Raw genomic sequence first — 13,177 nt, forward strand, 5'->3', positions numbered from 1 at the left:
TTGAGGTCAAATTCAAACTCAGACGCAAGTTCCAAAAAATAGCTTACACAACTTCAATTGTATCCCAGAGACTTCCGCGGATGGCGATTTCATTCATTGGTGTCTTGTTCAAGTATGCGGATGGAGTCAATATCTTCTTGTTGGTGCTGGGTGTTGTATTTGCGATGCTGTCAGGTAAACCTTGCAAATTGGATTTTCAGACGTGGATCACATGCGGTCGCTATACTGATTTCAACACGAATAATAGGATCTGTGTTTCCGTTATATGTGCAGGTGCTTGGAACCACAGTGAACTCTTCTGTGGCATACGAAACTGGCCAGCTGAATGGCCAAATACAACAAGTCATTCAAGATTTCGCGCTCAAGATGGTGGGACTTGCTGTTCTTGCTTTCGTTTCTGGGTGAGAGAGGATTTCCGTACGTGGTTGCCACGGTCTTGACGTGCACTGACTTGAACGTGTGTTAGATTCTCTGGAACATTTTGTTGGATTATCCAGGCTGAACGTCGTTGTGCTGTAAGAAGATATCCATCTTGATATTGAGGCAAGCTATGGAAATCAACGATTGAATTTTCTAGATATGGAGAGAGCTGTATTTTGCTTCCCTTCTCTCACAAGACATGGCGTGGTATGAGAAGCAAGAGATGGGACAATTGTCGACTAGAAGTGCTTCGGATGTTAATCTGATTGCTGAAGGGACTGGCTTAACAGTGAGTGCACAAGTGAAGCTAAGACTTGGTGCAATGCTAATTCACAGATTGTCGCAACAAACAGATTCGCACATTGATACACAGCACAACTGCTGTAATTATCTCACTTTGCTTGGCTCTATACACAAGCTGGAGACTTACTCTAGTCCTTCTCGGAACGCTCCCGCTACCAGTCGTTGGATATATGCTTGTATGGCGCTACCTCTACAGAAACGTTCGGAAACTACGTGATGCCACCGCCAAATCTGGAGCCGTCGCAACGGAGGCTTTACAAAACATGACTACCGTCATGTACATTAACGCTCAGCTGAACGTCATCCATCGATACGCAGCCCCGCTGAAGAGGACGTACCGAATGTTACGAAACACAATATCAGCACAAGCAATCTCCGTCTTAATCGTCACTATCTTCTTCTTCGGGCTACGAGCACCCATACTTTATTATGCTGGCAGTCTTGTGCTTAACAATAATTTAAAGTATGGAGATGCGCTGTCGACGTTCTTTCAGATTGCTTTTGCAGCAATCTTCTTTGGTAATATCCTGAGCACCATACAGACGATAAGTAATTCGGTCGAGGCTGCTCAGAAGGTCGTGGAAGTTATTGAGCATACCTCGGATTTAGATGTTAATGGTGAAGAGGGGTATTTTATTAGTCAAATCACTCTTGGGATAGAGTTTAGAGATGTTACGTTCAGGTACTTCGGTTTTGAGTGTTTTCTTGAAAGGTATTCATAAATGTCTCATTTGATTATTTTGTAGATACCCATCACGTCCTGAATTGCTAGTGCTACAGGATTTCAACCTCACGATTCGACCATCACAGAAAATCGCCCTCGTTGGGCAAAGTGGAGCATCCAAGAGTACAATACTTCAGCTACTCTTACGAATGTACGAGTTTGAGAATGGGGAAATTCTTATTGACGGCGTGAGCATTCGAGACATTAATGTGAAGAGTCTTCGCCAGGTGTGTCTCGTCAACTTTTGCAATTTTCTGACAGTTTCTAATACCAGTTTCTGAATAGTGCATTGGGGTAGTCAGTCAAGAACCAGTTCTCTTTGACGCAACTCTATACGAGAACGTTTCCTTTGGAGCTTCCCAAGGTCAATTTATCGATTCACCAGACGTGTCTGCAGCGCTCGCAGCTGCTCATGCTCTCGAATTTGTCTCGAAACTGCCTGATGGGCTCCATACTTTTCTGAATGGTGGAGTGACGCTCTCTGGTGGTCAAGTCAGTATTGTTCGAAGTTAAGAAGAGAATGGAGGCAAGATATCTGACAGTGGGTTAATGTAGAAACAACGTATTGCGCTGGCTCGCGCCATCATCAGGAATCCTCCTATATTGTTGCTTGATGAAGCTACGAGGTACATGAAATCGAATGAGACCGTATTGATGTCAGATCTTTTAACGCTGTTCTTGTAGTGCTCTTGACAGTAAATCAGAGGCAGCAGTTCAAGTAGCTTTAGAGGAACTAGCTCAGAATAGGATTACGCTGGTCGTAGCTCATAGGCTTTCAACCATAAAGGATGCTGACTGCATCATTGTAAGCATCATTCGTTTCGCGCTATTTCTAACTAACAGTATTCATATATTTAGGTCATGAATAGTGGACAAGTCGTGGAAACCGGCTCTCACTTTGACCTGCTTCAGCGACAAGGCACATATGCAGCACTATATGCCGCTCAATCGATGCAAACAGGAAATGCATCGATAAGGAGTTTTCCCATATCCAAGGTCTCCGATAATTCGAGTTCTGTCAACTCGCGATATGATGAAAACGAACCTTTGCTTCTAGTGGACGGCAAGGAGGGAGACGAATTGGCGGAAACCCTGGCTAAACGAAAGTTTCCATATGAATTACTCTTCTCACTGTGTAAACGGGATCCATTTTACGTATCTGTTGCTCTCGTTGGATCAGTCATTGATGGACTGGTGTGCATGAAACCTTCTTGAGTTTTACCTCCTGAACCTCTCACTTCAACAATCATTCAAATCAGGCATTCCCATTGGAATCTCTACTACTCGGAACCATATTCAGAAGCTTTTCACAAGTCGCATCACTAACAGAACCCAACCTCTTTTATTACTCCTTCCTCTTCCTGCCGCTGGCCGTCTTTATCGGAATTGGCCATACTTTGGTATACTGGGGAGTCGATATTGCAAGCGAGAATCTGTCAAAGCGACTACGTTATATGACACTACAGAAGCTTATGGCTCAGGATATGTATTATTATGATTCGCCAGATACTAGTCCTAATGTGACTGCAACACGGTTGGCAACTGATGTCGAGACTGTCAAGGCGGTTGGTGTGGGACTTGTTGGGAAGGTTATTGCGTTTATTGTTGCTGTTGGTGCAGGGACGATTATTGCGCTGTACTATGGATGGAGGTTGGCGCTTTTCATGGTGGCTGTGTCGCCGATCTTGCTGCTTGGTGTAGTGTTTGAGCTCAAGGCCATGTCGGGGTAAAAAGTTGCGAATAGTCCCAATGCGTATGATTTTTTTAGCTCATGCTTACTCCTTTTTAGGTATCATGAAGCCAGACGTCGTGTATTCGCAGCCTCCAGCAGCTTTGCGTCCGACGTGTGTCGAAACATCAAGGCAGTTACAATGCTGGGCAACCCAGAAGTGTTTACCGAACGCTATAAAGATCTACTACAGCCTGCATATCGTACGGGCTTGACGAAGGCAGTAATATCTGGACTTGGGTTTGGCGCTTTTCAAAGTAAGTGAGAATTGCAGACTGCACTGGGAAAGGCAAAATATCCTATTATACTGGCATCACGATCAATTCGAAATTTATCTGATGAACTCATCACGTCCACGTAGCATCATTAATCATCGTAGTCCTCGCCACATTCGGATTCGCATATTTCCTAATCACACGCAACCTCTCCTCAATTGGTGACATTAGTATCGTCATCATGGTAATACTCTTCACAATCTCCTTCGTCGGAGTCACAATCATTGGAATCGGAAACGTGTCTGAAGGTAGTGCATCAGCTATAGCACTTGCAGATATCTTGCAATCTGAAGTGCAGTTAGATATCCGAGATACAAGTGGACGAACAAGGCCTGCTAAACAGTGTGATATTTCGTTGAAGGATGTGGTGTTTACGTTCCCTTCTAGAACACAGTCGAAGGTCTTGAATCGGCTGAGTGTGGTTATACCGAATGGACGGAGGGTTGCGATTGTGGGTGCTTCTGGAGCTGGGAAGAGGTTTGTGAAGGAATTCAAGTATTATTGTTTTCAGCCAAAAAAACTAATCCTTTAGCAATGTATAGCACAATCGCACTCCTTTTAGCCAGGATTTATGATGTCCAAGCAGGATCAATCCAAATGGACAACACCAGTCTTCCAAATTGGAACCTGCGAGCTCTTAGGTCGCATTATGGTGTTGTTGGTCAGGAGCCTATACTCTTCAAGTATGTTTTCTGATAAATATTTGCTTCGTCAAAAAAAAGGATCAAGATCTTACGCATTTTTCGTTTTAGCATCTCCATATTCGAAAACATTATTTGTGGGAGTGATAAAGCGCAATCTGAGGACGTTTATCAGGCTGCAAAGGCGGCTAGTATACATGATTTCATCAGGAGTTTGCCAAATGGTTATCATACAAAAGTTGGTGAAATGGTATGTATGGTTTGAAATTATGACTGGCATCAGAGTTTATGCTAATGAGTGGTTTTTGGAATAGGGATCGCTTCTTTCCACTGGTCAAAAGGTCAGTGGTTTTGTTACTTTGGATATGTGGATTGCACTTTCTCAACTGTTTCCGTTTTTTAGCAACGGATAGCCTTGGGTATGCTCCAATACAATCGTTGAAAGCAATATGACTTGCTGATGTTCATATTAATTTTATAGCTCGAGCGCTGGTTAGGAAGCCGGCTTGTTTCATATTCGACGAGGCTACGAGGTTGTATGTCAATATTGAATCTTTCAGTGCAGCTTTTAAACTCTTCCTCATTCTCTAGCGCTCTAGACGCCAAAAGCGAAGCTTCAATCGAAGAAGCTTTGGCCAAGTTATCCAAAGGTTGGCGAAAACACCTTACGTCCGTCACATTTCATTGTTGTTGCTCATATCATTCCACGAAAACCATAGGAATCACGACTGTCGTCATATCGCATAGACTAAGAACAATTCAAACTTGTGATCAGATATGTGTGGTTGAGGCGGGCCAGATCGTGGAAGTTGGAACGTATACCGAGTTGATTCGCCTTGGAGGTGTTTTCTTCAAGTTGGTTGAAGCTCAGACATTCACGGTTCCAACTTGAAGCTAAGGTGTATAATTGACACATCAGTAAGAACTAGTTGGTAGCAGTTTAATGTTAGTATGTATTAATTTAATGTCAGAGATCCGTATAGTTTGGCCTCAAGTTGTGTTTGAATAAACGAATTAAACTCGTTGAATGAATGGCAATCTTCCGAAGGGAGATTGAGCGAGGCTCAAACTAGGTATAGATAGTTCTCTAACAGAGGCTTGAACGCGCCAAAGATTCGTAGTGGACTTGTAGCAAAGCCATCCAGCATTCCTCATTTGCGTCGTACTGAGGAATTCAAGAAGTGGAGAGCTTTGGTGACTTCAACCATGAAGGAAGAGATATCCAGGTAAAATATTCTATAAGTAGTAGTTCATTATCACGTTTTCTTGATACTAAGTTCCCCTGGGTCAATAGGGTAACTAATATATCGGAGTTTAGAATAATTTCTGAAGAAAATTTCACGAAGTGCATCGGATTGCTATCGGCGCTGGTCTTGCCAGCCTTGATCTTTGGACCTGTAGTAATTCCTGATGCTTATGCTTATTTCCTCGCTGGTATGAAGATACGTCGATGATGTTTTTCACGAACGTGTTTTTGCTCACCAATTCTAAAACGTTTTCCGAAAAACCATACAACTTAGGCTATTATATTCTACAATTGCTATTCTGGGCAAGAGCAATCTTCAATGTCAACGTTTCCTGCACTCGTGTGAAGGATGCAGTCACCAGAAACAGCTATTTGGACAAGACGCAGTACCGTCATATCTTTATTATTCCGAATTGGCAAGAGGACTTGAATTGCCTTCGGTATACTATGAGACAATTAGCTATGCATCGATATGCTGTGAAATCGTACACTGTTGTATTGGCTATGGAAGAACGTGAGGACGGGTATAAGGTGAAAGCAGATACGCTGGTCAGCGAGTTTAGTGGATACTTTCAGAGTATTCTGGTCACGGTCCATAAGCTTGTTCCAGGTAAAAGAAAGTAACGTTGTGATAAGTTTGGTGTGCTTGTTGCTAAGATGTTGGAATTTTTAGGAGAAGTCAAGGGAAAAGGAGCTAATGGTATTTACTTCCTTCATATTAACGTGTTAATTGAAAGGCCAGAATGCTAATTTTCCTCCATACCGGTATAGTAAACTATGCGTCAAGGCAGACGCTGAAAATCCTTACTAGCAGAGGCATTCCAATCCAAAAACAAATGGTGACGGTTTTGGATGCTGATTCAGGAGTTCCAGAGCTGTACATTACTGAATGTGAACATGCACTTGCTAAATCTGCAAGACCGCAATCGGCGTTTCTATTGGGATTCAATCTGTATTGTAACAAGTACATGTCGACGCCTATCTTCACTCGTGTGCTGGATGTTACAATGGTATTTGCTTGAAAAGCAGAAAAGCCGTATATTTCGCTACTAACAAAAGTTTCTCTCTGTAGACCCAGTATCTTTTAGCTCGGCTGGCAACAGACCAACCGTACATCATGTCTAATTACACGTTCTCCATGTCTCTGATTCAAAGAATTGGATTTTGGGATGCTGGTTTTAAAGGGATTACAGAAGATTCGCATATGTAAGGGAAAAATACTCAATCCCCTTTGGACATAGTAATGGGCTATTTCTAACGACTTTTGATCAAACAGGTACTGCAAAGTCATATTCGAAAGCGGAGGAGACTCTGAGCTGATACCCATATACGTACCAATCCACTCATCATCTGCCATTGATGAGTCTGCGTCTTTGTGGAAGCAGATTCATGATCGATATCATCAAGGCAAACGACACTCTCTAGGTAACCTTGTGCTCTAAAAAGACTATGGAAAGCCATTTTTAAGTGATTTCTAATTGAGCTCAACCCTTAGGAATGATGGAATTCGGATACTCTCTAAAACGCACAATCGACCTGTGGAACGTATCATCCTGGACGTTTCGCATTCGACAAATCAACGCTGTGCTGCAAATCGCTGAAGCATACTGGATGATGCAAGCATCAGCTCCCTTCTTCTTATTCGGATACCCAATAATATGGTTGTGGGGAGGCCCATTGCTAAACACATCTCTTGGACTATGTTTGAAGTGGATGTGTGCTATATGCTATGTACTTCTGCTTGCTGTGGGAGTCATTTATTTTGAGTTTCATAAATTGTGAGTACACAAGTTCGCAAAGGGTTGGAGATGTGGTTTGCTTTTCTAACTTGTGTTGCCCGTGTAGCATGGAAACAACATATAACGTTTCGGCATCAGAACGCCGGTCAGCGTATGCTGATATTGTTGAGCTGCCGTGGATACCGTTTTCGGTGACGTTGCTGTCGGTAAGGTTTCACGTCACTTGGTGGCCAAGTCTTGCCGACCGTTATAATTAACATTATATCACCACAGCTATGTAACATTGACGCTGGCTGTCGCTTACTTCTGGGGCAAGTGATTGAGTGGTTCCCAGCACCTAAACCGACCTTCGAGTATGAGGCTCTAAGACCCCTGTCTGAGGAATAGTGAAATTCGTTTCGTTGAACTGTTTATGTTCTCATTGTTTAAGCAACGTCTTGCCGAGAAGTGACAGAGTAGTAATAAAGTAATTTTAGTCTGTATGGGTTTGCTTTTTTCTGTGTTGTGGTGACTTTGGTACATTTTGAGGGTTTGTATGGTTGGAAGTTTGGAGAAGCAAGCTTGTGGGGAAAGTTCACGCGTTATTGATCTAAATTCTCTGAGGAATTAACATTTGGATGCTTCAATCCTGGTGAATGCGTTACAGATTGGCCTCTTTCATACCTCTTGCCTTTTTGACCACGAAGTCAGTCGAGACCTGAAGGCGAAAGTGCAATTCCGAGACGGCACATCACTTTTAAATCAGCATTTTATGACAACTAGATCGTGATTTCTCCATTCTCAAAGTTGCAAGTCAGAGAAACCGTTACAAGACCAAACACGCAGACTTCAACGGTCCAGCACATTCTGAGTATACAGGAGCACATTCGTAGCAAGAAAGGAACCAAAATATCGTGTTCATATAGAATCAAACTGACATTTACTACTTTTTGGCTGCTGCAGTCATGTAAAGCACTCGCCAACGTGATTTCCAAAAGTTACCAACAACTCGGGACAACTGTTTAATTCCATGTAAAAGCACGCAAATGAGTCTGTAAGCGACGAGAGAGCCTTCGAGAGGTCTTTGACGTTCTTTTCACTCTTGATATTGGTTGATTCGCGTCTCTCCTCTTACGAAAAAGCCTTCCTTTGCTCCAGTACTCCCACTCCCACTCCCAATTTTCTTCCATAACACTTGCAACAAAACATCTTGACTTAACAGGCTCAAGGTGCAGAGACAGATTCGACGGTAAGCATCAATCGATTTTTAACATTTTTTGAATATATTTCCGTATTTATTTCACTCGCCTACTGCCCAAAACCACCTCAATTTTCTAATTACAAAAATTGTTAAAAGCAATAGGATTATACAGCAGCAACAAACCGTTATATCTACAAGCACTAGCTAGAAGTCATTCAAAGGTATGTCTAGAGGCTGACGTTGCGCAATTTCCTTATTGGTTATCAAGTCATGGACATCTCTCCAACATTTGGCAACAAATGTTTTGAACAATGAAGGTCGGGCATGGCTTGTAAAACACATTCTAATTCACAGGTACTTTTTCTTTCCACCAGAATGGCAGAGTGCAATTCACTGGGAATGCTTGCATCGACAAGTGGTCTCTTGTCTGAGGAAATGGCTGCTAAGTACATGTCTGGTGTTTTGAAATCGCTCGTGGATATGCATGCTCAAGGGATTGTATACGGTGACGTTAAAGTAAGTTGGAAGACATCTGAGCTTGAATGATTGGGGTATAAACTAATCTCGCTCATCGCCTTAGGGATCAAATGTGCTCATCTCTGATAATGGTTTCTACAAATTATATGACTCGGGTGCCTCAGGCCATGAAACAAGCTTCAAACGGAGTCCTCGTATCATCGGTAAGCTCTGTGCTTGAACACGTTGTCAGGCATTGATCAAACAGCTCACCAACTTCCATCTTCAACAATACTAGGAACAGCATGGTACATCGCGCCAGAGATTCTGTTCTATAGGGGGGCTTGCAGAGCTTCTGATCTTTGGAGTTTAGGATGTACTATCCTCGAGATAGTGTGTGGTAAACTACCATATCATGATTTGCCACGTGACGATGCTGAAGACGCCGTCTGTTCAGGTCAGTGTTGAAAATTGCATAATTGTTTTTATGCAAAACACGTACTCACCTTGTCCACATCTGAAACAATAATAGATTCAGCTATACCATTGCCAGACACCGTTTCGGATGTAAGGACATTGAACCCTTTGTCTGTTGGGAATCTGTATACTGATGTTGTCTTCAATCGTTAGGAATTGAGTCAGTTCCTTACTCTATGTTTTGTCAAGGATCCGACTAAAAGGGCAACAGCATCACAACTCTCAGTTCATCCATGGATCACAAGAAACAAGTCTGCTTTTACGCTCGCTGCTGTAAATGAATTGCCAGACGAAGCTCGATTTGGAGACGGTATTAAGTGGATTAACCCTGATGACGATGTTGGTACGGGACCCGACGAACTCGAGTCGGAAACTGGATCTGTCAAAAACGAGAAGGACGATAATATAATCCACGAGACCCTTCCTGCTTACATATCTCTATTGGCCAAAGAAAAGGACGCTCTCGATACAATGACAGTACCCCTTACCGACGACCTTATAGATTCCCTACGAAGCAACCTTTCTGGAGCTCCATATAGTCGTAAAGGACCTCAAGTTGATCATCGTGTCTCCAAATGGAATCGACGATCGCGATCAAAGTCAAGTTCCCGATCAGTCGATCCTGATGAGAAGATGGATGATGGTGCTGATGATGCCGATTGGCATATAAATTCCAGGCGTCCTGCTCAACGAGGTGCTCTTCCCTCTTTGGATGATGGTAGCCGTCATGTTACTCCTACTGCCAGTATCACTGAAATGAGAGCACCAGCAAACAAGAATCCTCTCGGTTCTCTCAAAATGGATTCTTCTTCCTCGGTGAGATTTTCTGCCCAGCATTGTTTGGCATTTTGGCTGCTTTGCCACCACCCGTCCTTATCATATATGCTAAATCCACTTATCAACTCATTAGGCTTCTTCAGTCACTGCTCTAGCTCATGCTCAATTAACTGAAGGCTTAAAGTTGAAATGCCCAACTTTGAACAAGGACGACTACGTAAGTACTTTTTCGTCTCATTTTCTATGTGATTACACCTTCTTACCTCTCTCGCGTTACATCATTCTAGTTCGTAGGATCTACACTGATTGGCAAAGGCGCCTACGGGCAAGTCCAAAGGTTAGAATGTTTTCGTCTCTTCGCAAATGTTGATACAAGTTCCGCTTTTGCTAACAATCATCACTTTAGAGCTTTGAACCGTAAAACTGGAGCCGCATGTGCCATAAAAATCTCGTCAAAATCTGAAGGACTAGTAAGTCTTTGTTTTTCAATTGCAGATGCGTCTGGATCAAAATTCACACTCTCTGCTCTGTTGCTTATTAGAAGGAGCTGAAACTTTTATCTGAGCTCAAAAATGACAGTATAGTGTCAGTTATTGGATACTGGGAAGAAGGGGAGACTATTTTGATGCTGATGGAGTATGATTGTTTAGACGGTTTAAGATACTTGCTCATAGGCTTATTAACCTGACTGCTACTCATTAACAGGATTGCTGAATCCGGTTCTCTATTCGACATGTACATTGACTTTGGTTGCTTTCCTGAGGACCTAGCAGCGAAATTTATTCATGATGTACTGAAAGGGCTAGATTACTTACACTCCAAATCTATTGTACATGCTGACATCAAGGTAATTTGGCTGAATTTGAGTTCGCGTGATTGTTTTTGAACGAAATTCTCAACAAAATTCCTTTATCAACTTAGGCCGCCAATTTACTAGCTTTTACAGACGGCAGGTGTAAATTAGCTGATTTTGGCAGTGCAGCAAAAGAAGCAGAGTTGAAGGTCAAGTGTGATGTGGTTGGTAAGTTCTGCTTTGAACAGCGGTCAGCTATTGATCAAGCATCTCACCAATCCTTTTCCATTAGGAACAAACTATCACATAGCCCCTGAAGTATTGAATAAAAGGGGTGCATGTGTACAATCCGACATCTGGAGTCTCGGATGCACCTTGTTACAGATAATGGCCGGCAGACCACCATACTGGGAGCTCTCCGAGGAGGAGGCGAAGATTGCCGTGTGTTCGAGTGAGTGTTGTTCTCTGCTTCGGTGTATTTAGACAAAGACGTACTAACATCATTCATACCTCAAACCAATAGACAAACCAATACCAATACCGGACACCTTCTCTTCTGTAAGTGCATTGAACATCTAATCTGTTTTAAAAAGCGTTTATGCTGATGTGTTTTGCAATCAATAGGAATTACGTGATTTTTTGAAAGCATCTTTTGAAAAAGATCCAGCGAAACGAGCATCAGCAGGAGAGCTTTTAAATCATTCTTGGATCCTTAAACACTGCCGTGTCGAAGCTGAAGAATCTCATGCTGCAAGCTCTAGCAAGACTAGTAGAGTGGACGAGGTAAACAAACCGATACCAAGCTGTGGTCCAAGAATTAGTACAGGAGCTGAAGAATCATCTCCCAAACCATCATCTCCTTTACTCGAACCTCCATCACCTGTAAATTCATCGTCTCTATCTACATCAACATCAACAGCACCGACAGTACCCGACGAGTCAAAACCTAGTGCAGATCCCACTACATCTCATAACGATGGTGAAAGTGGAGACGAAGAACGAAGCGGCAGTCGTTCTCCTTCCTTCTCCTTCTTCTTTGCTCGAGCACCTACACAAGCATCAACACCAGCAGTATCTCAACCGCCAACCCCAGTAGCTGAAGAGGAAGAGAAATTGCTAAGCATTTCACGAAATGGAGTGGTACCTGAGGAAGATAGTTGGTCCGCTGCTTCTAAAATATCTAAAATAACTGCTCTTGGTCATCGTAAAACTCGTCAAGATGACGATGATGAAGCGGAAGCTGCTGACGCTGAGATTGCTAAAGCCATCGAATCCGAAAAGGATGAACTTGCTACTGATAAGGATGAAAGTGAAGACAATAAATCATTCAAGAGGAAGACTCCTGCTTCTAAGAAGGAGGGTGCTGCAGCTACCAAGAAGAACATACCTCAAGTAAAGTCTCAAGATGCTGCTGCTGACGCCAAAGATGACGAATCCATGCTTCCGCCACCTCAAACCAAGAGTGAAAAGGACAGTCGTGACGCTAAACCGGTGTCTCCCCCGAAGAACAGTAAAGCTAGTGGTGGCGATGAAGAAGAAGAAATCAATCCTCGAAAGGCAGTGGTAAAGAAACCCAAACCATCAGTACCTGAAGACCACTCTGATGCTCCAGCTACCGCCTCTGGCATGTTTCGTCAAGACTGCGCGACAAGTCCTATGGAGCCCCAATCTTATTCTGGACAGACTGAAGCTCTTTTGGTTGCTGAGCCGACGAATCGATTGCTTTATGAGAAGTCTCGAGCAAAGGTCGGTCTTTGTATGAATTTGACTGATGAGTAAGTCTTACACGCATTCGTTGGAGGTATTCTTTTTTCGCTAACACGCTTTTCTTGAACGTGATTCTCAGGGAGGCTGCATTGTATGTTCCTTCTGCTTCACAAGAATATAAGGCTGCTTGTGCAAGGAATGGACTCTCTGAAGAGCCTCAGTCTGTGGGATTGCTTGAGACGCACTTCTTTGGTGAGTACCATGGCAGAAGTCGGGTCGACGTTACTGGTGAAGGTTTGTTTTTGCTTCAATACTGACTCAGTCTTCCAATTCAACTATAGATTTAAAAGGTGTTACGCAGCCATTTGCTTCTGCTTCTTGGGATGAAGGTAGCTGTCTTGAAACACCTTCTGCCAGTGGTAATAAGAGTAGCGGCAATATACATATACCAACTGCTGATGATGGTAAAGGAGATGCAGAAGGTGATGTTGAAACGAATGGAGGAAGTCTGGTCTCTCTCGTGTTGTGGGCATTCGCAAGCTTTATCATTACAAGCTGGGAATGGGTTTGCGATCTTTGATTATGATTGGGATGCGATGAGGAGGAGAGCATTTGAGAACCGGAGGTGCTTCTCAGAAAATTGTTAAAAAGTTCTTTCTTTGTACAGTAATTGCTTGTTTTTTTATCAATCTATTTAATCAAAACACACA

The 13,177-nt window shown here is 42.9% G+C and overlaps 1 protein-coding gene across 1 annotated transcript; it reads left to right on the forward strand.

Moving 5' to 3' along the window:
* Positions 1 to 80: 80 nt before the first annotated feature.
* Positions 81 to 7,464, forward strand: SmJEL517_g04543 (uncharacterized protein; the record flags this gene model as incomplete). Its single annotated transcript, XM_031170471.1, has 30 exons — positions 81 to 174; positions 248 to 401; positions 467 to 515; positions 578 to 709; positions 774 to 1,405; positions 1,470 to 1,674; positions 1,733 to 1,939; positions 2,003 to 2,073; positions 2,132 to 2,252; positions 2,306 to 2,641; positions 2,707 to 3,173; positions 3,237 to 3,433; positions 3,538 to 3,928; positions 3,994 to 4,134; positions 4,204 to 4,342; positions 4,407 to 4,433; positions 4,496 to 4,511; positions 4,574 to 4,628; positions 4,684 to 4,742; positions 4,812 to 4,947; positions 5,187 to 5,318; positions 5,387 to 5,526; positions 5,613 to 5,948; positions 6,012 to 6,038; positions 6,110 to 6,348; positions 6,411 to 6,544; positions 6,615 to 6,763; positions 6,834 to 7,116; positions 7,184 to 7,283; positions 7,351 to 7,464. 30 exons carry the CDS (start codon positions 81 to 83, stop codon positions 7,462 to 7,464), a joined length of 5,283 nt encoding a protein of 1,760 aa, XP_031023561.1.
* Positions 7,465 to 13,177: the final 5,713 nt, after the last annotated feature.

Source organism: Synchytrium microbalum, assembly GCF_006535985.1.
Source record: "Synchytrium microbalum strain JEL517 chromosome Unknown SmJEL517_scf0031, whole genome shotgun sequence".
Taxonomy (NCBI): Eukaryota; Fungi; Chytridiomycota; class Chytridiomycetes; order Synchytriales; family Synchytriaceae; genus Synchytrium; species Synchytrium microbalum.